The 26,547-nt window shown below is 42.0% G+C and overlaps 1 protein-coding gene across 3 annotated transcripts in view; it reads right to left on the bottom strand.

Moving 5' to 3' along the window:
* The window catches only part of ACSL1 (acyl-CoA synthetase long chain family member 1), a 64,742-nt gene that overhangs the window by 14,960 nt on the left and 23,235 nt on the right, over nt 1-26,547 (bottom strand). For 2 of the 3 annotated variants that reach the window (XM_066573464.1, XM_066573465.1), the window contains exons 3-12: nt 18,986-19,100; nt 16,167-16,231; nt 15,625-15,726; nt 15,046-15,145; nt 13,868-14,046; nt 11,352-11,384; nt 10,140-10,191; nt 6,354-6,427; nt 3,642-3,719; nt 28-162 (exon numbers count right to left, since the gene is read on the bottom strand). In XM_066573464.1, coding sequence (XP_066429561.1) covers nt 28-162; nt 3,642-3,719; nt 6,354-6,427; nt 10,140-10,191; nt 11,352-11,384; nt 13,868-14,046; nt 15,046-15,145; nt 15,625-15,726; nt 16,167-16,231; nt 18,986-19,100 — 933 coding nt within the window. Of the gene's footprint in view, nt 1-27; nt 163-3,641; nt 3,720-3,773; nt 3,852-6,353; nt 6,428-10,139; nt 10,192-11,351; nt 11,385-13,867; nt 14,047-15,045; nt 15,146-15,624; nt 15,727-16,166; nt 16,232-18,985; nt 19,101-26,547 lie in introns of all 3 variants that reach the window. The other variant, XM_066573466.1, reaches the window with a different exon arrangement.

Raw genomic sequence — 26,547 nt, 5'->3', positions numbered from 1 at the left:
GTTATATACAGATATTAAAATAGTTACCCGGTCAAACATCCTGTTCAACAAACGGGGAACAACTGGGAAAATAGTGGGTTGCAAAACTTTCAAGTCATCCATTAACAATCGAATGTCTCCTTGGAAGAAGCCTATTCTTGCTCCATGGCAAAGAACTACACACTGAAAACAAAAGATTTTAGAGTAGTTTTATGGTTCTACAAAAATTCCTCATCACATGCAGTTCTCCAAGTATAATGAAGCTATTATTTATACACCAAAGTGTAATTAAATAGGTGTACATAAATAATGTATTTACAATACTTTAACACTCATATATACATTTTTTTTTCAAAACATATGCACACATAATATATATAAATATACAAATATATACAAATAAATAAATACACACATATACACATATATATATATATATATATATCTCACACACACACACACACACACACACACAGTTTAGTCCCGTTCGTCTGAAAGCGGGTGAGCAGCAATACCAGGCACAGCCTATGGACAAGAGTGGTGCAATTTCTGTGATTCGCAGTGTGTGCTGTCTAAGTCAACAACATGCTAAACTCAAGTCAGCACACAGACCCATAATGGTCAACTGAGCTTTGCACGCATGAAAAGTTTTCTGAAAAGTAAAATTTATCAGTCAATGCAATTCTGATCAGTTTTTAGGAATGAAAATAGGACATGCAATGTGTGGAGCGCTGAACATTGGACAAGATGCCTATGTGATTTCGGCCTTAACAGAAGTACATCACCTATATAAATGTTACTCATGTGAGGTCCAGAACTAGAAAGACCTCCAGTGAGGCATTCAAGCATTATCGGACCACCACCTGTACCGCGTTCAGCGCGAGTTTACCCTTTAAGGGAGCATCTAGACAGCTGTGCTAGTGGCCATACCACTACTGTTTATGTCAGCCGTAAGTCAAAATGAAGTAGTACAGGATACATACAGGAATATGTAAATCAACTCTTTAATGAGGTTATATGGTTTAAAGTTTGACTTGTGCTGTAAAAACGTTGCAGGACAACTTTACACAACATAAGAAATGGAAGTTTTGAGCATCTGACTAGTATATAATTTATGAGGAAGAACACCTGCCATACCAGTAATAAAATGTGGGAGGGAAAGCAGAGAATTTCCCCTACAGTAATGAGATGTGCATATATCTACATGTGAGCTAGACACATCCCTATTGTTGCAAAATACTCACTATTCCCATCATGGTATTTTTTGGTTTGTAAACGGGAAAGGAAGTCCATTATTCAATAAGTATCAGGTCAAGTGTCTTGGTGTGGAGCTGCCTACATAATCTACGTGTTCTGATGACTATAATTGCATCCTTACGGAAGTGCCTGTGTTTGGGTGCGAGCTGAAACACGTTAGGTAATATTTCCTGGTACAATTAGTATTGCATGGAAAAGGATTTTCCCCAACTTTAAAACTTCCTATAATCAAAGAAATGAGAATGTAGAATAGTAACTAATGGTTAACAGTTTTAGGAGGTGTAATCACATTGGTTGTCACATTCAAATTAGATTTGCAGAAAGCAATGGTAAAATAGTTTTTTTTTTGCCTGCAATATCATCCTGGGCCACTGCAGAATGCATGGAGCTGTATGCTTCAAACTCTGTATAGTCACAGAGCATCCTGGTAAACAGCTGATTAGTCCCAGAGGGAGGACCACTGATGTTCTATCATGAGGATAGGTCATCAATTGTTCAGTTCTGGAAAACCCCTCTAAAAAAGGAGCCTTTTACTACTGCAGGCAGACAAAAAAAATTACCGTATATACTGGCGTATAAGACGACTTTTGAACCCCGAAAAATCTGCTCTGAAGTCGGGGGTCGTCTTATACGCCGGTAATACAAAAAAAAAAAAAGAAAGTGTCAAAAAAAAGAAATTACTCACCTCCCCCGGCGTTCTGTGACGCTGCTGCAGGCTGTCGCTCCCTCCTGGTCCCCGGCAGAGCATTGCTTTCTGGACGCAGGGCTTGAAATCCCTGCCTCCAGAAAGCTAATACTGTGATTAGCTAACACACGCCGTCAGCCAATCACAGCCATTCAATGACATCATTGAATGGCTGTGATTGGCTGAAGGCACGTGTGTTTTCTGGAGGCGGGGATTTCAAGCCCTGCGTCCAGAAAGCAATGCTCTGCCGGGGACCAGGAGGGAGCGACTTCCTGCAGCAGCGCCGCAGAACGCTGGGGGAGGTGAGTAATGATTTTTTTTTTTTTGCTCCGCTGTATTCCCGGCGTATAAGGTGACAGTTGGGGGGTCGTCTTATACACCCCGTCGCCTTATACGCCGGTATATACGGTATGTTAAATGACACGTGAGAAGGTTTGATAAATGGTTGAAAATTGGAGGGTGGAGAGTAGCACCAGCGGTGTGATGACGTTATCACGAAACACACGTGACTCGCTGTTGTGGAACGCATCGTGCGTTTCGTACGATTAGAATCATAGAGAGCGGCGGATTACGTCATCACGCCGTCACGTGACAGGGGGCTATGGAATGCTACGTGCGTTCCAGATGGTCTTTGATGACGACACAAGGTTGTGCATGTCATGAATTAGTGCCAGAGTGGCGCTCAACACATGCCGGAATAAAGAGGGCCATCCTTCTACAAACGAACACATGGTATAAATAGGAATTTTTGCTTGATAAAGGCATATGTTACGCCAAAACATGTTGTATACCAGAGTATTTGAACATCTATTCTTGCGATTTTAAAAAAGAAGCTTGGGCCTCTATGGAATTTTATAAATAAATATTCAATTTTGGAGTGGACTAGTAAATAGTCCTTACCCCGGAAAATGAGGTAGCTCCATTAGAAGCGCAGAAAAGGGTTTTTTTCTTTTCCTTCTACACATACAGCTGTGGTACATCTATGCTGATTTCCAGACGTGACCTGCTCAGCAGACTCCTGGATACAGTGATCAACCCCATGTCATGTGATCCCTGACTCCACCCATACAGGTGGTCACATGATTGTGAGGTCATCACAGGCCCTGGTAGCTGCTGTCCGCTTATCCATCATACAGTACTTTCTACCAAACGGCAGAATGGCTTCTCCCACAGTAATGACGTCACCGCAGGTCCTTCAGCCTACCAGATCTCTGTGGTGGTGGTAGGTCAGTGTCTCCTGTCAGGACTGCCGAATTGTGTCTGAGATAATAACGGCTTAGTTGTATCCTCCGTGTGTTACTTTTGTCCTCCCCTTCTAAGAGCCCCGTGTTCTTCTGTCGGTCAGGTTCTGTGTTTTATATATGTTGTAGGACCTGCAATGACGTCACCAGGGGTGGGACATGAAAAGCACCCACACAAACACACACTCACAGTCAAGTGGTCGTTAGTGGTTTAGAAAAATTCAGATATACAATATACAAGTATTACGAATACTACAAGTGGATATTTATGAAAGTGCATAATGTTCTTTAGAAAGTTTTCTTTTTTTTAGTAAAAAATATACGTGCTGTATTCCAGCTAACTAGTATGTTTCTTGGATAAGAGCACATTTCATGAATCTCCACAGATTAATACTTACATATACAATGGCATCTACTGGCTACGTACCTCCTACGTCTAGTCTAAAGGAAAATCCAGCAAAGATATCAAGAGATCTTACCTGCACCAGTCTTTCAAACATATGTGCCAATGGCAAATAGGAAACGTGAATATCACTGGCGTTGAGTGTAAGCAAGCTCTGGAAAATACGATAGAAAGTGCTGAGCACATAAACATACTGCTTTATGCCTACCTCCACAACTCTCTCAAACATATGTGCCAGCGGCAAGAAAGAGATGAGAACATCTTGAGTAGAAGGAAACGCCAATTCCTGGACACCAGAAGGAAGAGGAAGCACAGCACAAAGATTTTTTTTCAATTAAGCAAATTAAATCACACGGATTAGACTCTGCTTACATCTGTGCTAAGGGTTTCTGTTGCGTAGGAGCTGAACAAGGAAAATCATGGAAGTACGGCATCCAGTACATCACTGACATGAATAGCGCCCAATGGACCCCACGGACTATAGAGTGGGGGGGGGGGGCGGACGGACGACACACCACACTACCAGGTTATAGTCATGCCGCCTAGCATTTTACTTGACAAATTAGTACAGCATGCATTGTTTTGTCAGGTATTTAAGACTGGATCTTCAACCCAACACGGATATGAACAGAGTCTTTCCAAGATAATCTGTATACACCAATCCCATACAAAGAGGAAATTAAAAATAAAAAGTAATCCCATCATTTTGCCATGCTAACTAAAGGAAAAATGGGAAGGAAGAATCAGGACACTCTGCCATATTCCTTTGTTGACCCATTCACTTTATAAAAGGAATGTCAGGGAATCTATAAAAAAGGTAGCAGGCTGGTGCTATTCCAACCACTACACATCCCCCAGAATGCTAAATAACTGTAAGAACCACGCCATCATACAACCTGTGCCACACCAGCCATCTTGTAATCCAGCTATAGAGCAGGTGGCAGCGATTGGTCTAATGTAGAGACCAAGCATGGCCCCTTATCTTGGGAGTTTAGAACGCTAACCATTAGGTGCAATATGTAACCTATATCTCCCCCACCAAAGATCATCTAGTACCTTGTGTAACAATAAAACCATTACAAATGAATGACCAAATGTAATGTAGACAAAACTTATGCTTTTTTCCCACTTAAGTTTTATAAAGGATCTGGTCAGGTACTATTGGGTCATCAGCTTCCTAAACTAGTATCTGACAAACCTCAGCATTACTGGATCAGTGCATTCTAACCCTAGTAATACTCAGAGAATCCCGTTTGATTGTTGTAGATCTTGAGATGCTGTCTCACGTCCGATTGTCAACAATTGTTATATTTGCAGAGACAACCATGCTGGTAAAAGCATGACTCAGTCATTCTTGTCATTACATAGAGATGTATAGAGCAGTGAGAAAGACAACCATTATTTATGATCATGTAGGATTCTACTCCGTTGGACCATTCATAAGTTTAAATACACCCCTGTGGGATTCAGCACCTGGTATTTAAGGCATAACTTGTCGAACAGCTACTGAAATGGGAATGCACTTGAAGTTTACTTAGGGCCCTCCCACACTGAGCAAATCCTTCAGATTCTTGCTGGGTCATATATAACACCTGTAATAAGACCAGTGGTAAATAGTTGTGAAACAAAAGAGACGCACTACACACAGCGCAGCCAAGCATAACAATGAAACTAAAACAAGACTATCTTTATTAGGCTAGTTTAGTATAACCATTAAGGTATGCAGCCATAATAAAAACCAGACTACAGGTAAGCATACATTGGTATTGCACTTTATTATGGTTATTGGCATGAGAGTTCTTTCTACGGATTCCTGTGGGTCTTTTGGTAGCCATTTATCTGTTATTTGCACTTTGTCAAATATATGCTTACCTTTAGGCTCCATTCACATGGGGAAGTACGGTTGCTATAAAAACCGCACTAAAAAGTACACTGGTGAAGCTATGTGTGTTTTTACTAGGTTTGTAGTAAAATGTGGCGTATGGCAGCGAGTACACAACCGCGTATCTCATGCATGTAGTCATGTGCAGTGCAACTTTTTTTAAATTCCCTGCTCTGCTTCATAGCGCAGTTGTGTGCATATCGTCGCTCATACACAACGTATTGCATATGGACAGTGTTGTATATGCTGCCCATAGAAAAGCATCGAGCCCACGCTACGTGATATGTAGAGAAATCGAGCATTCTGTGATTTTTGTGTGGGGGGGGGGGGGGGGGGCATATCTACACAGTGTTTACATGCTAATGTGAATGGTTCAATAAAATTTTTTTTTTTTTTAAAGTACGTTAATAAAGATGGTCTTGGTATTTTATAATGTTTGGCTGTGCTGCGATTCTTGTTTAGGTCTTGATGGATCACGCAAAACTGAAAGATAATCTCAGTGTAATCACTGCCGGGCGACTGAACGATAAATAGTTTGTTTACTTATCGATGGTAGTTTGTGCAGAGATAAAAATCAAGCAAACAATGATCTGCCTATGGAAGCAGACGGTTAATCATAGACAACGGCCTTTTTACTGTCAATGGGGGCAGGTGGCCAAAGCCCTCTCTCCGACCCGCTGCACCCATCCACTAAGTGTTCATCACTCCTGTGTGAACTCACAGGAGCAATAAATCGCTAGCACCAGTCTTGGACGCTGAAGCACCTGACAGTTGTCCCGAGTAAAACGGACCCTTAATTAAAATACATGCAAGATCAGAGTCCACATTAGCAAAGCAATAGTAAATACACCCACATACATGCTCATGCCAAATAACATGCTGAACAGAAAGCCCTGGAAGAATTACCTCTGTTACTTTAAGAAAAGCAGCCATGTTGCTCACAATATTCTTGTGAGTAAGCATTGCACCCTTTGGGTTTCCTATTAGGGAGGATTAGAAAAAGAAAAAACAAAACAAAAAAAACCACAAAACAATATATTAATTTTATAGAAATTATTCAAACATGTTTAACCCTTCTATAACATGGTGGGGTTAAAAAAAACAAACACTACATTTGAGTGTAACTTTTGAAGCAATGTGACTCCATGTGCTTTTACCTAATTTTAGAGAAGAGCAAATAAGGTGCATATTAGAGAATGAAAGTGAAGGTGAACAGCCAATAATTACTTCCTCACTGTGCCAAGTGATAAGGCCGATTCATATAATTTCAAGTTGTTATACAAGATAGAAGACTGATAGTTTTTTGTGTGTAAGCTTTCAAAGTTTTTTTTTTTTCTCGAAAGATGTATTGTTGATTTGATGTAACCAATGTATAAGCTGTATGAATAATTAATTTTAATATATTAGACCCCAAGCCCAATGCCTTAATAAAACTTCACAAAGTGTTGTGTCCTACTTTTGAGATTGTTTATTATGATCACCTAAAATGTTGTATTCTGTTTTATTGAAAAACCCACAAAAACATTACCGTATATACCGGCGTATAAGACGACTTTTGAACCCCGAAAAATCTGCTCTGAAGTCGGGGGGTCGTCTTATACGCCAGTAATACAAAAAAAAGAAAGTGTAAAAAAAAAAAAATCATTACTCACCTCCCCCGGCGTTCTGCGGCGCTGCTGCAGGCGGTCGCTCCCTCCTGGTCCCCGGCAGAGCATTGCTTTCTGGACGCAGGGCTTGAAATCCCCGCCTCCAGAAAGCTACTGTGATTAGCTAACACACGCTATCAGCCAATCACAGCCATTCAATGACATCATTGAATGACTGTGATTGGCTGAAGGCACGTGTGTTTTAGCCAATCACAGCCATTCAATGATGTCATTGAATGGCTGTGATTGGCTGATGGTCCTGCATCCAGAAAGCAATGCTCTGCCAGGGACCAGGAGGGAGCGACAGCCTGCAGCAGCGTCGCAGAACGCCGGGGGAAGGTGAGTAATGATTTTTATTTTTTTTTGCTCCACTGTATTCCCGGCGTATAAGGTGACAGTTGGGGGGGGGGGTCGTCTTATACGCCCCGTCGCCTTATACGCCGGAATATACGGTACTTTGATTAGGGTTAGAATTGACATTCACCAGATTGGAGTCTTCCTTGACCCCGGAAAGAGAATTGTGACGGCAGAAACGGCTAAGTGCTCTAAGGGTTAAGTGTAATAGACTAACAATTTCACAAGCTGCATGCATCATATGCTGTAGAAACAAGTAAATATAATGCATTATTCATGTGTATCAAATAGTAACCATTTAAAGCACATCTTCATCCAATTAATACAAGATATACTGTATATGCTTGTAACCCTTTCCATTCTTAAAACGCATAGTTTGTACTCCAGAGCAGCTCTTCCTAACAAGTGACAAACTGCAGTTCTGTAATAATGGGGGCAGAGTTGTAACCATACCCAGCCACTATGGAGGCTACAGAGAACTGTATGCTTGCCGGTATACAATTACATACATATGCTTTCCTGCTCTTCCCTCCCCCTCTTTTCTGCCAAAACTTCACTTGTGTGGCATGTAAATCTATTTCAATTAGTAAAGAATGTGGAAGAACATCAAAATTACAACCTCCATCCACCCATGCAGCTAGGAATGCAGACACCCGCTTTCATGGTTTCATACCCATGGATGCCAGTGTCTTCAATAAGGGAGTGTTCACTGTGCCTTTTTTATATGCATGTATTACACATATATGTTTATATACTTTTAAGAGTATAAAAATGTAAAAGACACAAAAGTGTAAAAACTATTGCAAAGTGCAGCTCTCGTTTGCATTACACGTTATCAGTAAATGCATACGTTTGCATATGTTCTTACACAAGACAAAACAGAATATATATGTTTTATGAAGAGAAGAATCTCGCAGTTTGTTTATCTTCCTCTGTTTTCTAGAGAGACAAATGTATTGTATAATACAATATGTTAGTCTATAGGGCCGAGAAAAAAAAAAAAAGTACTTTTACGGTATACAGTAACAGTCAACTATGCTACAGTGCACTACAAAGAATAAAAAGGTGAAGGGCAAACCTATGAAACAGATGAGCGTATACCGTACATTTTTCCAGGTTTTTCCTAGAAAACTATGTATACACTAAAGTTGAAGTTTTAATACTTTTTACAGCATAAAAACATATGTTTAATACAGACCAAAAAAACACAGTGAACGCTCTCGAACAAAGATGTATTTATTACTACGCTAAGGTGTGCAGTTGGAGAGATCATCAGCAATACACCAGCTCTATTGAGCCCATTATATAGCCATCATCTCTCTAATTATACATGCACATATACATAGATTGTTTAAAAAAATAAAAATAAAAAAAACCATCAAGCACCCAGGAGTTGTGGGAATCGAATTAAACTGTGTGTGTGTAAAGTTAAGATTTTTTTTCCTGCTCTTCTTCACTTTTTAAGACTGGCATAAAGATTGAACGCCTGCTGTACTGGCAATCATGGTGTGGGTCAAGTTAGTATGTAGAGTTTTATTAGTAGGTTTGCATTTTAAAATTTGTATTTTTTTATTTTAATAAAAATAAGAGGGTATTATAAACTTTAATAAATTGACAAAGACATGAGGATTAAACACTGAAATATTACTGCTGAATCTCCCTTTATGCTCTCTTTGTATTGTAATTAGAGATGAGCGAGTAGTGCTTTAGTCGAGTATCTGCCGGCTCGTGTCTAAAGATTCGGGTGCCGGCGGAGGGGGGAGGAAGGAACGGAGGGGACATCCCTCTCTCCCCCTGCTCACAGCCGCAACTCACCTGTCACCCGCTCCGGCAGCCGAATCTTTAGAGACGAGCGGGCAGATACTCGACTACAGCACTACTCGCTCGAGTAGTTAGCCTTAGCGAGTACGCTCGCTCATCTCTAATTGTAATGCATAAAATGCTCAATAAAAACATTTAATAAAAAATTGTGATAATGTTGATAGAAGCAATTACAATATCAGAGCAAAAAGATAAATTTACATTGGAATGCAGTTTAAAAGCCTGCAGTGAGGCAAATTGCAGAAGTCCAAGCATTTGGGAAGCGTATTTACACTGCATAAGGGCTCATTCACATGGTGTGAGCGGATTTCAGTCCATGAATACACAGAGTATTCACAGACTAAATAACGCTTATCCTCTGCATATTTTGGCCCTTCTTTGTGTACATAAAAAAGCAGCATATTTACGCTTGCAAAACAAAAAAAATAGCAGAAGGGCACATTGATTTGATGCGCAAACACATAGTGTATGCACATGTTTCACTGCAAATTTGCACTAGCGCATTTACTTTTATGGCCCATTTCGGTGCATCATGCGCATCAAGATAGGACATGTAGCGTATTTCTTTCACGGGTACAAGAATCACATGAAAAAGACACAGATATGAATGCCGCGATTCTCCACGGTGAGCCCATCTCTCAGATAGGCTCACCGCAGAGACCTGTCGTTTTTCCCTCCTGCTCCTCCGCCCGTGGACAGAGGGCATTAGTCCAAAAGAATGCAATTACATAGTAATTATTCCTTTTCTTTATCACACAAATAGGAGAAAAAGGGAAAAAAAAGGGGAATCCGAAAAACACCACACAAAACACTTATGGTATGTTTAAAAGCATCATCATAGAATTTTCAGTATATCAGAAGGAAGAGTCACCTGTTGTCCCGCTTGTAAAGCAAATGACTGCCAGGTCTTCTGGCTTCGGAGGCTAAAAAGAATGGAGATGTATCAAAAATAATGTTCAAAAAGAAATATATAAAATTCTGCCCGCTCAATGTGTGTTAAAACAATATACATCTGTAAAAATCCACCACTGCTTTGGGCTCAACATTCCTGTAGTCCCTGTTGGTCTTTGGTACCATCGCTGCTGCCAATTACTGGCCGCAATGCTGGTATGAATGGCATAGGACTGCTGCTGTAATATATACAGAGGCTGGTGGAGAACACTGGAGCATTGGCGCTGGGGGATTTAGCAGGTGAATATGGGTGGGTTTATTATTTTAAGACTTTCAGCAGACAAAATTGTCAAGCTGAACACATATAATACCCTTCATACAATAATCATTTGTATATCATATTGTTTATTGGAGGGCAATAAATGCATCCTTTTATACTATTAAAGGGACTGTACATCAATTTCGAATTAGCCCCTATCCACAAGATAGGGAATAACCTGTTGATCAGTGGGGTCTTACCGCCGAGACAAGTGCACCAGCGCTCATTTCACTTTTAGGGTGAATTCACACGAACGTATATCGGCTCCGTTTTCACGGGGGGAGGCTGGAAGAGCCAGGAGCAGGAACTGAGCTCCCGCCCCCTCTCCGTTCCTCTGCACTATTTGCAATGGGGAGAGGCGGGGCAGGGCTAATTCTTGGCACTTAGCCCCGCCCCCGTTTCGCCTCCTCTCATTGCAAATAGTGCAGAGGGGCAGAGAGGGGGGCAGGAGCTCAGTTCCTGCTTCTGGCTCTTCCATCCCCCCCCCCCCTGCACACGAGAACAACGTATATCGGCTCGGCATTAAAAAAGAGCCGATGAACGCACCCTTAATAGGACTGCCCGAACTGGTATCTCTTCCAGCCCCATTGAAATTAATGGAGCGCTGACCATGCATGCACAGCCAGCACTTCCTTCATGCTGACATCACTGCACAGAGAGAAGTGTTCCCCGCAGTGAACGGAAAATGGCATACGGGAGTCCTGTTCTGGGGAACGGAGGTTGTCTGAACAGTGAGACCCCTTACCAATCAACACGTTATCTCCTATACGGTGGGTAGCAAATAACTTAAAATTCTGGTAAATCCCTTTAAATTAATTGATCTCCCGATTGCATGCATATCTACAAATAAAATAGTTAAACCACTTATCTCACCTTTGGTTTCTCATGATGAGTCCTTCCTTCTTCCTGGTATTGGAAGACAAATAGACATTAAATTATTAAACTATGTCCTATCAAAAGGAAGCATCTTCCCTTCTGCATTGGAGGTTCCAGTGCAAATCTGGTATAAAACTTTACAGTATGTTTTATTAGGTTGCCCAGTGAAATGTTGGGAGTCATGACGGAAACATGGTGGAAATTAAAAAGGTAATCTAATAATCCAAAAGATTTTCTAATATGTTGCAAAGTGTACTTGTACTGAACACAAGACACTACAAAAGAGGAAAATGAAGCTCAGCACCAAAGGGGCACAAATATCGAAAGACTGAACTATGCCCGTTGCCTAGACCAGTGGTCCCCAACCTTTTTGGCACCAGGAACCGGCAAGCAAGACCATTTTTACAAGGCCCCGCTGGGTGGGGGTGGGACATGGGCGGGGCTTTGGTTATATGGGGCGGGGTTATGAAGGGGTTAGAGTTTAGTGCATACTTAATTATGACATTTAGAATGTCCTGGCAGTACACACATAGGGCAGTATAATATATCCCCCCCCCCCCCCCCCGCCGGCCAGCACACACATAGGGCAGCATAATATATTCCCCCCCCCCAGCACACACATAGGGCAGCATATAATATATTCTCCCCCCCCCCCCCCCCAGCACACACATAGGGCAGCATGTAATTTATCTCCACCCCCCCAGCACACACATAGGGCAACATATAATTTATCTCAAACCCCCCCCCCCCCCGCCCCCGGAACACACATAGGGCAGCATATAATTTATCTCAACCCCCCCCCCGGCACACACGTAGGGCAGCATATAATTTATCTCCACCCCCCCAGCACACACACAGGGCAGCATATAATTCATCTCCACCCCCCACCCCCCCACCACACACACAGGGCAGCATATAATTTATCTCCCGCCCAGCACACACATAGGGCAGCATATAATTTATCTCCCCCCCCCCCCCCCCAGCACACACATAGGCAGGCAGCATATAATTTATCTCCCCCCCCCCAGCACACACATAGGCAGGCAGCATATAATTTATCTTCCCCCCCCAGCACACACATAGGGCAGCCTATAATTTATTCCCCCCCCCCCCCCCCCCAGCACACACATAGGGCAGCCTATAATTTACTCCCCCAACCTCCCCCTCCTCCCCGGCAGGATTACCTTGAAAACTGACCTGCTGCTTGCACAGAGGCGGCTCTTCCTCCTACTCGTGGGACGCTCTGTTTGGTGCTGCAGTCCTCAGCGCTTCAAGAAGGCGCCTTGTGATTGGTTGCTGCGCGCTGCTTCCACACCAGCAAGGACTATTGTATTTCAGCCGCACTTCAGTTTGAGGTGTGGGGGTGTGTACCCAACAACCAATGAGGTTGCTGGAATCGCTCACCGCTACTGAAGTGCGGCTGAAATACAATATATGCGGCCCCTTCAGCAGCGCTCTGTGCTCAAACTATAGCAAGGGGCCGCTTCCACACATAGCAGGTTAGTGTGAGCGCAGAGCGCTGCTGAAGGGGCAGCGGGATTGTTCCTTTTAGAACAAAAGTTCCTGGCGGTGCCGCGGACCGGCAGTAAGCACCTAACGGCCCGGCCCCGGTCCGCGGACCGGTGGTTGGGGACCCCTGGTCTAGACATCTCCCTACTGCCTTAATTACATTACTCGAATACTGTAGATCTGCTTAGTGTAAGTCAAGTCTCTGTAAGTGTTCACATTATAGAATCCAAATTGAAATGTCAATTACCTAAAATAACAATAAGTTTGCAAACTGGAAAATACTTGCTCCCTTTCCCACACAGGCACCACTTGGCAGGTGAACATCATGCTTCACTCAGCTAAGCTTCTTAGGCTTTATCCCAGATAACTAGAAACTAAACACCTTTTACTTAGCATACAATTTTGGCAAAATTTGAACTTACAAAAGGGAATTAACCTTTTGACAGATCTCATTACACTGGACACCTGAAGTGTTCAAGTGCCACGGTAAGCTCCACCATACACATTAACGCTTGGATATAGCAAACGGTCAAGTGTTTTCAATAGGCAGAGGGAGGTAAACTGCTGCCAGACATTTGTGGCAGTAGCTTATCTCTAGGGGGAAACAAAGATCAGGCATTGAAATTCAATGTTCTCAAACTCCCCATTTCCTGACATATGTTGATAGCACAGTTGGAAGACCACCCATGTTACAATGTATGGTCCCGCCAAAACTGAAGTGTCTGTATGTCTTTTACCTAATGCATCTGGTGGCTTTTTGTATGAAAACTAACACTCCAGCCTCCCAAGATCCCCTTTGAAGAGACAAAATCACTCAGTGGCACAAAGACAAAGGTTCTCAGGTGTGTAGTCTAATGGACAAGATGTGCAAGTTGTAACTCCACTTTAATAGTTTCCCAAAACATGACAAGTCAGCTCATCATAAGCATCAGGTGGTAGAGGCGCAATCATGTTATACAAACATTTCCATCCATGATTATTAGGGTAATTTAGTCAATACTGACCTCTAAGTCTTTCAAGCTGATAATTTCAATACCACACTTCTTGCCTCTCTCAACAAGATCTTCATCAAATGGATCCATAAGCACAATTGTATGGAGGCCGGGGATTTCCCCCTTTTCCACATTGCCGAGTAGTAATTTAGCTTTTTCAGTGTTGTCACAGAATACCAGAGAAATCTCCGCTAGAAAGGAGTAAAATATGAGACAAGTTCACCATTGTGTTACACATCCCAGTACTATTTGTTTTAAAGAACCCAGCCAAAAAAAATGCAGAGAGGCAGGATTTAACGTTTCTCCAGAAACCACATCTATGAGGTAGTTCAAGTAGTATTTAGTCAAAAAGGGGAAGGAGACATAATAAGCGCTAGAACACATTACAATCGAAACTTCTAACACTTGCTGCAAATAATCGCAATTGGAGCTAGCTCCAATCGTAGATCTTTAGCAGCTTACATTCTCTGCCAATCTTGATCCAGCATGTTAGCAGTCAGCCAGGACAGGTCCTCCCCTCCAACTCACCATTGGCCCCTTGTGATGTGATCACAGGGTGATGGTGGATGCCACAAAATCAACCCAAAAAATAAAACCCAACTGGTATAGTTGCATTCGAAAAAGCCTGAAGTATCATTTATCTTGGCAAATCAGCTCAGTGAAGTGTCAAAAACGCATTTCTGGCATAATAACCCCATCCCGCAATTAAAATGGATTAAAAAGTTGTAGGAACTGAAAAACCATAGCAATAAAAACTACCATAGCAATAAACAAAAAAACACTATAACCATAGTATTCCCATAATCATACTGTTCCATACAATTAAATTAACATGTAGTTTTTACCACACCATGAATGTCCCACAAGCCGTGACCACTCTTTGCCAAAAAGTGCCACAAAAGTCCCCCCCCCCCATGTCACCCCACTTAATTTTGAAAAGTCCTACAATACATTATATGGCACATTGAAAAAAATACAAATTGACCTGCAAAAAAACCAAGCCCTTATAGTCTATGTCAAGGGTATTAGAAAAAATATATAAAAATAATGGCTCTTGAACAGAGGCGCTGAAAATACAAAAACCTGAACAATGTCTGGCAATTAAAAGGTTAATATGCTTGTTGATAATTGGAGTCTCAAGTATAATATGTCATTCATAGTCAAACCTGATAAGCCAGAAAATCAAGTACCTTTGTTTACAATATAGGTAATCGCTTCAGCTCCGAGGGTATCGTAGAGAGGCACAGCCACCATGGAGTAGGTGTAGCAAGCCAGTTCTGCGATTATCCACTGTGAACAGAGTATTCATCACTTTATTATGCACAATACTGGCATGATACGACTTGACATAACTTTTAGAACAACTTTTATTAGTGTGCAAGTTGCATCTCTTAAATCACACTGGCTTACGCTACAGAGCAGTTAACCGGTAGCATATCTTATTCATGGCTATGGCCTTGCTTTATATTCACGGTTTAGAACTCTACAAAAAAAAAATAATAATATCGCCTTAAACTCGTATATTTTTTTTTCATTTTTATGGAAAGTGTAAACAGCAAATACATAAGAAAATAGGAGGAATACACCATAAAAATCAAATATACCATGTACCAACATTTAATAAAAGCACAGCCATAAGTTTGTATTTGTTATACAACAGTGGCGTTTATTCAGCCAACTGGTTAATTACATTGTAATTGGGGTAAAGCTTATTACTACATTTGCAAACAAACATCCCAAGAGGGCAAACACAATGGAAAACGGTTTACCTCAGGCCGGTTTTGTGCAAAAATACCGATGAATTGTTCAGAACTTGGTTTAAAGCCCCTGTGCAGCAAGGCAGAGCCCAAATACTCCGCCTTATCCGATGTCTTTAGAAGAGAAAAAGTAAAAGCATAATGCATACATACGATATAAAGAAAAAAGAAGAATACACGTATATGTCAGATGGTTGACAATCTACCAATTCTATAAACTATAAATTCGATGGCTCTCTGCATCCCATCAGACAGAAGAAACCAGTGACGCAGTAACTGTTCTGCAGCCAAAGTTATAATCGAGCCAATCTGCAGCCTAATGCAACATTATCATTAAGTTAATAGCATAGAAACAACAGAGTTTTATATGTTCCTTATGCAGGAAACAAATTGTTACAAGACAACCTCTGTAAAATGCCACTGATGCAATCCACCTTGGATTTGGCATTCTGGTTGGTTGAGCCATCCAATAGAATACATCTACAATAAAAAGTGTTCTCCATATGGACGATCACTACCGCTGCTGTGCATTGCTGCATTTTCTAACGAATTACCTCTTGAAAGGATATCCACTGATATGGCTGATTAGGCTTCCTGTGTCCCAAACAAGGTCCATTATCTAGAAAAATGTATTGATAAGGTTACACCGCAAAGCAGCTTCATAAAAAAGGTACAGTTAACCCTTTATGCAATTTATATTCCAATAGTTCAGATGCTCTGATCAGAGGGTATACAGATCACCAATTATTCAATACAAACGTTGGGGGACGTGAATAGTTTTTACGTACCTACGTTATGTGAGACAGCGGTTATATAGACAGTAATCATTGTAAAGGTTCATCGATAAGATCTAAGGTCACTCTCACAAGGCTTTTCTTAATAGTTTAGCAAGCGTTTTTAACGCCCACTAAAAACACTGCAATAGACCTCCATTCATTTCAATGGGGCTTCTCAGACTAGCATTTTAGCGCAGCATTTAGAATGTACACTTAAACAAAACGCTGTATGTTCTATTTTCAGGAGTTGCAGCGTGTTTTTGAGAGTGGCCCAAGACCAGTTTAAAAGGGGAAGTGACAATTATTAGGTTAAAAATTAGTTCTGCCCTTTAGTAAACACAAGCTTAAGAGGGTTCTTTTACCTACTGCGTCCCCCTAAAATGTGTACCTCCAAGCGTCAAAAGACAGCCCTAGGAGCCTCTATTAGGAGCTTCAATCACAGATTCCACATGCATGCAGGGCTATTCTTAACATTAAAAGGACAATGGAACCCATCAAAAGTCAATAGGGTCTATTGGTCATTGTTGAAGTCGGAGTTTACATGGAACGATAAGGCTGGGTTCACACTTGGCGTATTCCCGTCGGAAATCTCGCTGTTTGGCCGCAGCAAAAACCGTGAGATTTCCGCCGGGAGAACCGTCGCGGTTTAAGCCGCGGCGTCTTTGAAGCGGCCCGGCCACTTGCTTTTCCATTGCGGCTGGCTCTCCCATAGAGGAGAGAGCGGCCGTGACATAAACAAACAAAAAAACGAAAGTAAATAAACATGCTGCTTCTTTTGAAACCGCGGCTGCAGCGGCCGCAGCCGCAGTTTCAACCGGACTTACCGCAGTGGATTAGCCGTCCCGTGTGGACGAGGTTTCTGAGAAACCTCGTCCACATGGCTGGCTAATCCCGAGATTAGCGTCCGCGGGCGGTTTTGCCGTGGGCGAATCTGCTGCGGCAGAACCGCGGCAAATCCGCCCTGTGTGAACCTAGGCTAAGGCGTTCAGTTTTCTACATGCAGAAACTAAGTGACTTCTAGTTCGTTGTTCAGTCATTATATGAATTTACACTGAATGATCTTTCTGTGTTAAAGCACTTTTAGTTTACTCAACTGTTCAAGAGCTAAAGGCTATTACTACATTTGGAAATGTAGTATAAAAGGATCAATATACAGAGTTCGGTTTGAGAGCCCCAAGCATGGACACTACAAAAACTAATGTGCATCCGTAGCCATAGTGCCTGTGCTTTTCGCTATTGCCCTTCTGTAACTTGGTAGTCATAATGCTTTCCTTGTTTCCTGAGATGTAGTTGCCTTGTATCATGTAGGTGGGACCATTTTATAGCAGCTTTTGGCTACATATACATTATGGACAGTCATTTTTTTTGTTATTTTATGTTGACCGTTCACATCAATTAACTTGTTGCATTAATTCTGTAGGTTATTACGGTCTTGAGTTTACCCAGTAGGTCTTCATTCATTTTATTTTTGTAATGTATTAGTATTAATCTGTGTCCCCCACCAATCACATCTAGAGCAAATTGGAAGTGGTGCAGGGAAACCATTGTGTTCAAAAATAAAAAATAAAAAAAACTCGAACAGAGCAGATGGGCTAACAGGAGAGAGCATGGATGACCATTGACTATAATGGCTGTCCAGATAGCCACTTAGCAAAAGCCAAGTGGAACCCAAATAAGAAAGTTTTAGAGATCAGCAGGAGCTATCTATATCTATGATGAGAACTCCTTTAAAGGGGTTGTCCCGAGAAAGCAAGTGGGGGTATACACTTTTGTATGGCCATATTAATGCACTTTGTAATATACATCGTGCATTAAATATGAGCCATACAGAAGTTATTCACTCACTTGTCTCCGTCCTCGCGCTGTCTCTGCGTCCCCGTCGCCATGGTGCCGTCTAATTTCTTCCTCAGCAGTCTGTTTTAGACGCGCTTGCGCAGTCTGTACTCTCCCCGCTGTGAACGAGCTGCTCCAGTGTGCCCGCACGATACAGCTCGTCTGTGTGGTCAAGAGAAGGGAGAAACAGCTGTTTGCTGTATTCTCCGGCAGACTCCACCTCCCGCTGTGATGCGTTCTGCCGACCAGCCAATGGGGTGGCTGGATCGGCGTTTCATTTATTACAAGTGCACGCCTCCACCGATGACGTCAGTCAGCTGCTCACGTGACCGGCGTCTCGGGAGCGCGCATGAAAGCCTCCTGGAAGCGTGGTGCACCGTGGAACGCACCCTGGGACATCACAGGCGCCATCTTAGATGAAGAACTTTATAAGTTATTATTTCTTCTAAACAGTAAGTAGGAAGCGGTTTATAACCGCTTTAAAGGGCTGCTTTATGCCGGGGGTGGGGGGGGGGGGGGGTGACAGGGGGAATGGGCTAATTAAAAATTTTGAGGTTTTGGCTCGGGACAACCCCTTTAATACAAGTCCGTATTGGAAACACAAAACCATGAATGGCTATTGAAATGTAAATAAATAAATAAAAATTTAAAAAGGCACTGAAGTTAGCAAGTCTTATACCGTGTTCTTTAACGAAGCGTGATGTGTGCAAAATGGTTTAAGGGTAAAAACGGATAAAAGCATTCAGCAGCAAAGAGGGGCTTACTTGATGCTCTCAATCCTCTCTGGAACACATCATATATCGTTCGGACATCATCATAGTAGTACATGATGACTTCATCATTATCCATCAGAGCAGATCTACGAGCATTCTCATGACCCTGGGCAAAGGGGAAAAAAAAAAAAAAGTGGATTAACGAAATCTAAAAGTAAATGACAACTTTAAATACGAACACTGTTCAGAACATTTTACAGAACTAAGTACAAGAAACATCAAGTAGATCATAACATTATGAATCTAAGTTCACAAACCACATTAGTCTGAAACTACATGAACAACACTGTCCGGAAACAGTCCCACAGAGTTTTGTGCCAACCTCTCCACTAGAGTAAAATGCCAGCTGTGCAGTTTACAAGCCACATTCCTGGATTGCCCCGTTCTAGACGTTTACTGGATGCACAGTTTATAACTCAACCCAATATATGGTTGTCTGCTTGTATACACCTTCCATAACAAGGTCCAAGAAAAAACTGCGAATTTGGTATGGATTCCCCAGTCTCAAGGTGAAAGTTGCTCATTGGGGGCCCACTACCAAGCCTGCAGCATTCTTGCAGATCTCAAGCATCCTGTTCACCCAATGGAAACCAAAATCAATCATTTATTTGCTGCTTCTCTTTTATTTTACTTTCCAACTTCATGGAAAAATTTCCCAGAAGCTTTCATCTTTGCAAATACTGAAGCCCGTTTGCCTAACACTAAAGATTATACTCCAAAAGGCTATTAAAAGTTGCTCAGAAAGTTCATTACTGCACTGTATGCAGTGAGAACGTTGGAGTGATCCATTTGTGACAAAGTATCAAGTGTCTCGCTGTACATATCCAAAAACACACATCTATGGTACCATGTTATCAATATAAACAAAGCGCTGCAAATGTCATGCTTTCATCATTTCATGCGCTTGTATGCCTAAGAATATACACAAAAGAAACTGTTTGTATAAGGACCAGTTTCAGGTCAGGCAAAGCAATAAAAGTACTATTAAGTAAACTCACAAAGAACTACAGAGACATCCATATTGTACACCGCAGGATGTGCATCCGTTTAACTGCAGTTTTGCTTGCACCTTACCCCTTTTACAAGGCAGAAGGGAAAACAACCCTGTTATGCAATAGCTTGATCCTAGTCTCATCTAGACCAAGTAGCTCTTCTACAGCCACGTGACCGTCAGGAGTAGTCAATGAAGTGGCACTTTAGCCCATTTGATTTTAAGCAAAAGATAACATGGACAGCAGTCAAGATTTGTCACCTAAAGAATTTCAACTTTTTTGGTTGCCCAAGACAACTCGGAAACAGCTGCATAAAATATTGAAGCACACATGTGAAAAATACTACAACAATGCCGGTTAACCTTTCCCAAGGCCACATTTTAGTCCTGTTCCTCAGTTATTTCCCCTGCAACAGGTTGTGTTCTTAAACAGTCAGATATTGAATTGACAGACTGTAGGGCGCATGGTGTCAGTCTTCTTGATTTGGGCTAAAGAGAGCCTATCTGCTCTCCTGGAATATCTTTTGTCAGAACTCTACCTTGCAGCTTTACTCTGTTACTCTACCGGGAAATGTAAGAGTAAGTTGACAACTGTTATTCCGCTTGTCAATACCGATTGGACAGTGTCAGTGTCTAGGAACATGCACCATGATTATCAAGGTGAATTGGGACACCCAGTTGTCAATTTAGGTTAGTTTCACACCTGCCATAGGGCTCAGTTCAGGTTTTCTGTGTCTCCACTTACCTGCGTTGGAACAGACGGAAACCCTGAACTGAGCCCTGTTTTAGAGGATGTAAAACTTAAATGAAGTAATCAGTTTTTTTCCCTATTGATTTCAATGGGTTAAAAAAACTAAACAAACAAAAAAACCCGAAGGCCGCCTGCAGACGAGCGGGTCGGATCCGGCAGCGAGAAATCTCGCCGCGCGATCCGACCCCAGAGCCTGCAGGGACGAGCGCGTACTCACCCGCGCCTGGCGGCCCCGGCTCTTTGATGTGCCGGCTGCCGCGCAGCCGGCGCATGCGCAGACCGGAGCCGGCGGCCAGGTGAGTGCGTGCCCCGCAGGAAATTAGAACATGCCGCGGTTTGTTTGCCGCGCGAGATTTCGCGCGGCCAAACCGCGGCCGTCTGCATAGGAGTGCGTATTGTAATGCACTCCTATGCAGACTTTCAGCGGCGGAAATCCCGCGGCGGGATTTCCGCTCGTCTGCAGGCGGCCGAAGGGCTTCAGTTTTTTTTGACTGCGTCCTAGTTCCAGTCCCAAAAAAAAAACCTGAAGCAAATAGAACTGAAGTGAACGGAAAGCCTTCAGTTTTTTGGAAACTATTAAAATCAATAGCGAAATAAAAATTAATCAGTTCATTTCAGTTTTACACCCTCCAAAAACTGATCAGAGACCAAAACCCTGAACAAAGTCCTAATGTAGCTGTGAAAGCAGCCTTTGGTTTCACATATGAGTTGGGGATTCAACTCTCCTGCTCCATTCAGGGAGCAGAAAGGGGGAATCCCTGCAGCCAAGCTGTTCCGTCTCTGGACGGAACCGAACAGTGCCAGATGGACCACATTGACTATAATAGGGTCCACCCACTTTAAACCCAGCTCGCAGGCTTTTTTGTGTGGTATTTTCAACCACATTGTGATGGAACCTCCAGACAGAGGTCTGACGCGGACATGAAACCAACCTAAGGTGGTTTCATATCTGCGGCGATTTTCAGACACATCTATGGCGAAACCTTTGGCTTTTTCTTCAGTCCAAAGGCAGGGCGTAAAGCAGGCGGACTCCATTATAGTCGATGGGGTCCGCCCCGCACTGTTCGATACCACACTTCGTAGACCTTAGAGGGGACTTACACTATTTGGCTGACATTTAGGTTCCTCCTTCCTACTTTTCTTGCACCCTAAGTCTCACTTTTAATCAGCTAGATTAGTGCATCTCTAGGTTGATAACACTACTACCATTTTATATAATTGCATGAGTGCTATTGTATTAGCTCTATTGCAATTTATTCCGGTTATTGATAATACTGGAAATGAACTTTATTCTAATACCCACATCTATCTGGGATGGGGGGGGGGCATATTACCTGCAGTTATTTTGTGCTACCCTTCCAATACGCCATTTTGGACACGGTTTTCGGCCATCCATAATTTTTTTAACTAGGTAATTCACACTCTTTAATTGCCCAATGCTCATCACAAGCAGCTCTGGCCAATGAAAGCAGTGATATTGCACATTAGTAGTCTTGACACTACCAATGTACTTTGGGAATTAGTCTGAAGATTGCATTGGCCATTTCGGATGACTGAAAACCAGACTTGGAAGGTTTAAGGTTGTATCTGGCAAAGATGTCAGCCATTTGTAATGATAATCTGCAGCGTTGTGATTGAAGCACTGGACTACAGAACACAATTAAGGCCACATTCAGACACCCGTATGAGAGTTGTGCCCAAAAATCCTGTGCTGTCAGATACACAGGAGAGTGGACACTATGTCCTATTCTCGCCTTTGATAAGGGCCAAAATAGGACATGAGGCGACTTTTCTTTTCACACGGTTTGAAAACCATGTGGTCGTATAAGACTGCAGGGTTTTCAACTTGAACATTTAAAAATGAATAGCTGACTATTAACAGAAAATGCCCATGCGATTTAGCCGGCATCACGCGACCATTATCAAACAATCAAATAAGTGAGTTTTTAAACTATAAATCTGAAAACCACATGGACTTTTGGAAGGCAGTCATGCTGGAAAACTGATAGGTCAGTTTTTTTTCTACCCATATTACTCTGCAGGTGCTCAACCGGATTAAGTTCTGGGACTGGAGCAATTTTGCATCATCGCTTGCTGAAGAGTTATGGTGTTCGGAACAATTTATAAAAAATGAAAAACTAGTTATTTAACGAATAAATATAGATAAATATTGTGCTGCCAGAACAAATGTATATCCAAATCACGTTGCCAAACTGGATGCTTCAAGTTTTCTCTTTAATCATTGCCAATAGAAGTTTTGTCTTGGAAGTCAACCCTCGTGAAGGCTGGAATGGGAGCCGTAAAGGTTGTCACTTGACTTTCCAAGGACCAGATACCTGAACTTGACCTTGAACTTCACAAACGAGAACTAAAAGGGCCCATAATATATTTACAAGGTTTTCTTATTTTACTTGGAAACTTTCCTTATTAAGAGTACATCTGCCTTAAGAGTAATTACCCGTCAGCTCCAGACCCTCATCACATGCAAGGAGTGAATGATTTACAAAAACAAGGGATTTATAATAGGAGCTGTGTGTGGATTATATTAGTCTCTTATTAACCAGCGCACAAACTCTGTACTTTGGCAAGTATAAGAAATATGAACCCTGCTACATTCCAACTTCCATGAACTAAAGAGATTAAAGCATCAAGTTTAGAGTAGAAAATCCAAATTTGCTTAATAGGATTTTAAAGTAATTTACACCAGTCACCATCTACAGCACACGGATATAAAATTCACACAGGGACTCCAGTCTATCAGGTTTGCTAGGAAGTGTTCAGAGTATAAGCCTCAGGCGCATATTTCATATTCACCCAGTAGGAGTTACACAATGGTCAGGTGTTTCTCTGGGTTGGAAAAAAATAAAAGTTAATAAAATATCCCCTCCCTCCCTGCACTAGAATCATTCATACAACTAGAAGTGTTCTTCATTCTTCTAGAACAATCATGTGCACCAACTACTATCTAAAGGTTTCACCCTCAATGATTTGTTGCTGCTGATACCATGTTATGCTCCATCAAGCATGGCATATGTTAACATACGGTTTAAGGAACACACTCCTGCACCAGCAATTCTACCACCAATCTCGGAATGAGCAATGGGGTGCAGCTTTTTTTTTTCTTCTTCGTATTTTTCTAGGAATTAATACATTGGCACCACGGAGCTTAAAGCAGACCCCTCACTAGGTCCCCTGTGGAGGTCAAAGACTACTTTTAGCCGTTTAGTCGTTCACGACCCTCAGCAGCCCTAAAGGCTCCCTCCCTACAGGTTTTTCAGTTTTGCACCGATTCTTTCCGTTTCAGATATGAATGCCAGTATCGACGTTGGCAGTATCAAACCAATGTGTTCTTTAGCCGCCAAGTCTTCTTTTGCTGCTGATCTGTCCAAGCATTATAGGTTTTTCTAGGGACTCTGTTTGCATTACATGGCCAAAATACGTGAGCCTGAGCTGGGCCATCTTGCCCTCTAGTGATATATCAGGTCTTGAAGTCAAAGGGAGCTTATTAATATTCCTCTTTGCAGGCAAATCCCAAGACACTTACTCGTTTTACTTGAACTTCATTAAATGGCAGGAAACACCCAAGCTTCTTGTGTAGAGTCCTATACACTGATTCCTCAGGAAACAAATATAAGGATCTGTATACAAAGCATGTGTGCCTACTGTTTGAGGTATACACTCACAAATGTATATATCTGACAGATACTATACAGTTACTCACAGGGTTCTATGTTTAAGAAAAAAAATATATAATGTATAATATATACAATATATACTCAAGTATAAGCCTAGTTTTTCAGCACAATTTTTTATGCTGAAAAAGCCCCCCTCGGCTTATACTCGAGTGAGGAAGAAAAAAAAAAAAAAAAAAAAAGAAGAATTAGAAAACCCGCAATACTCACCTCCCAGCTGGCATCTGTGTCCCCGACGCGATGGTCTTCTCAAGCAGCTTGACGCACCGCCGAGAATTCTCCCCGCTGACATCTCCCTGCTCGGCTTTGAATTCTACCGCCGTTAGCGCTGTGTAAGTGCTGTAACTGGATCAAGCGCTAGCCAATCACAGCCGGCGTTCGATCATTCACAGCCACTAAGTGGATGACATCACTGAATGGCTGTGACTGGTTTATCGACCGCCGGCTGGGATTGGCTGGCGCTCGATCCAATTACAGCACTTACTTACACAGAGCTGACGGCGGTAGAATTCAAAGCCGAGCAGGGAGATGACACCGGGGAGAATTCTCAAGCAGCTTGCCGCACTGCCGAGAAGACCATCGCGTCGGGGACACAGACGCCGGCTGGGAGGAGAGTATTTCGTTGTTTTTTTTACTTAGTATATACTCGAGTATAGCTAGGCTTATACTCGAGTCAATAAGTTTTACCAGTTTTTTGTGGTAAAACGTATTGGCTTGGCTTATACTCGGGTCTGCTAATACTCAAGTATATACGGTATATTATATTTCACACACAGCAAGGTATACTTTTTTTGCGATGGCCTCCATATAATATAGTACAGTGGTCTACTGCTCTTCTCCAAACTGACTGAAGGCAGTGTGACTTCTGACACAACCAGGTACTCCTGAATGGCTAGAATGAAGTATGGCTTCTAATCATTGGGAAGTGGAGTTGAGAAAATTCTCAGTGCTATGATCTCTAAATTCTAAGAATTGTACTCCCAGGGGGTTTGACTTGCAATGATCAGTAACTGTTGCTAAAAGGAAGGACAAAGAATAGATCTGAATTACAAGACCAAAGCACACAAGTCAGGACTCTGGAGCAAACTTTTTGCTCCATTGCAAGAAATCCCTAATGTAAAAATTCTTTAACAAAAGTCCAACACACCATACGTGCACCCGAATGAATTTGCATCAGGCGAACATATAACAGTTTCTGTGCAAAGCAGAAAGGCACATGGAGAAATTGCATTTCATTCTATGCAGAGCATCATTTGAGAGGCTTGGAAACGAACAATAAAAGAAAAAAAAAAATCCTTTTTTGCATTTTTAAACAGAATTTGCTATTTTGTAGAGTCCACTGCATCTGTAGCAACAATAACCTAGGTCCAGTCAGCTGACTGCAGTTTTGTTATTATACATGAGCGCTCAGGGCCATGACTCATGCACAATTAATATGTTAATTCCCTGGATCTCATTTTTCAAAACGGTCTAAAAGAAAGACCATCTTTGTTGCTCTTGAAAGTTATCAAATTCCAGTAAAAGACAACTTTGATCATCCTTTCCCCCGAGCCCTTCCTTTGCTTTTATTGATTTTTATTGCTACTGGGTTACAAAGTTACCCCTGATGCAGTGAACGGGAGGAGTTAAAAAAAAAAAAAACACAAAAAAAAAAAAAATCAATAGATCAGTATCCCAATAGTGTGTTGTATGAATGGAAGTTCCAAGTTCAAATCTAACCAGAGCAATATCTGCATGGAGTTTAAAAGATCTTAAGGGTTTGGATGATAGAAGATTGGTCCTAGTGTGTGGGACTAATGTGATGTGCGGTTTATGTTGGGGATATACAAACAGGAAATACATATTAAAATTACCAGCAGCAATGACGTAGGAATTAAAGTGAATTTATGGCCTTTGCACCTACTGTCCATTATGGTACTGACGAATAGAGAAGAGATAATGTGCAGGCAGTTTCCAGCATACTAGAAATACCACCTTAGGCAACAATAGGTTTTTGTTTGCAGAACTGGATGGAACAGTACGGGACGGGCAAATGTCTCAATGGAAATCCACAGCTGTTTCATAAGAGACGTCGTCAAAAAGGTCATTTAGAGAAGTAAATGTTTTTCGGCAACAAAAC

This window comes from Eleutherodactylus coqui, chromosome 7 (genome assembly GCF_035609145.1).
Source record: "Eleutherodactylus coqui strain aEleCoq1 chromosome 7, aEleCoq1.hap1, whole genome shotgun sequence".
Classification (NCBI taxonomy): domain Eukaryota; kingdom Metazoa; phylum Chordata; class Amphibia; order Anura; family Eleutherodactylidae; genus Eleutherodactylus; species Eleutherodactylus coqui.
Note: the sequence above shows the minus strand (reverse complement) of the source record. Positions and strands in the feature narration are given on the sequence as shown.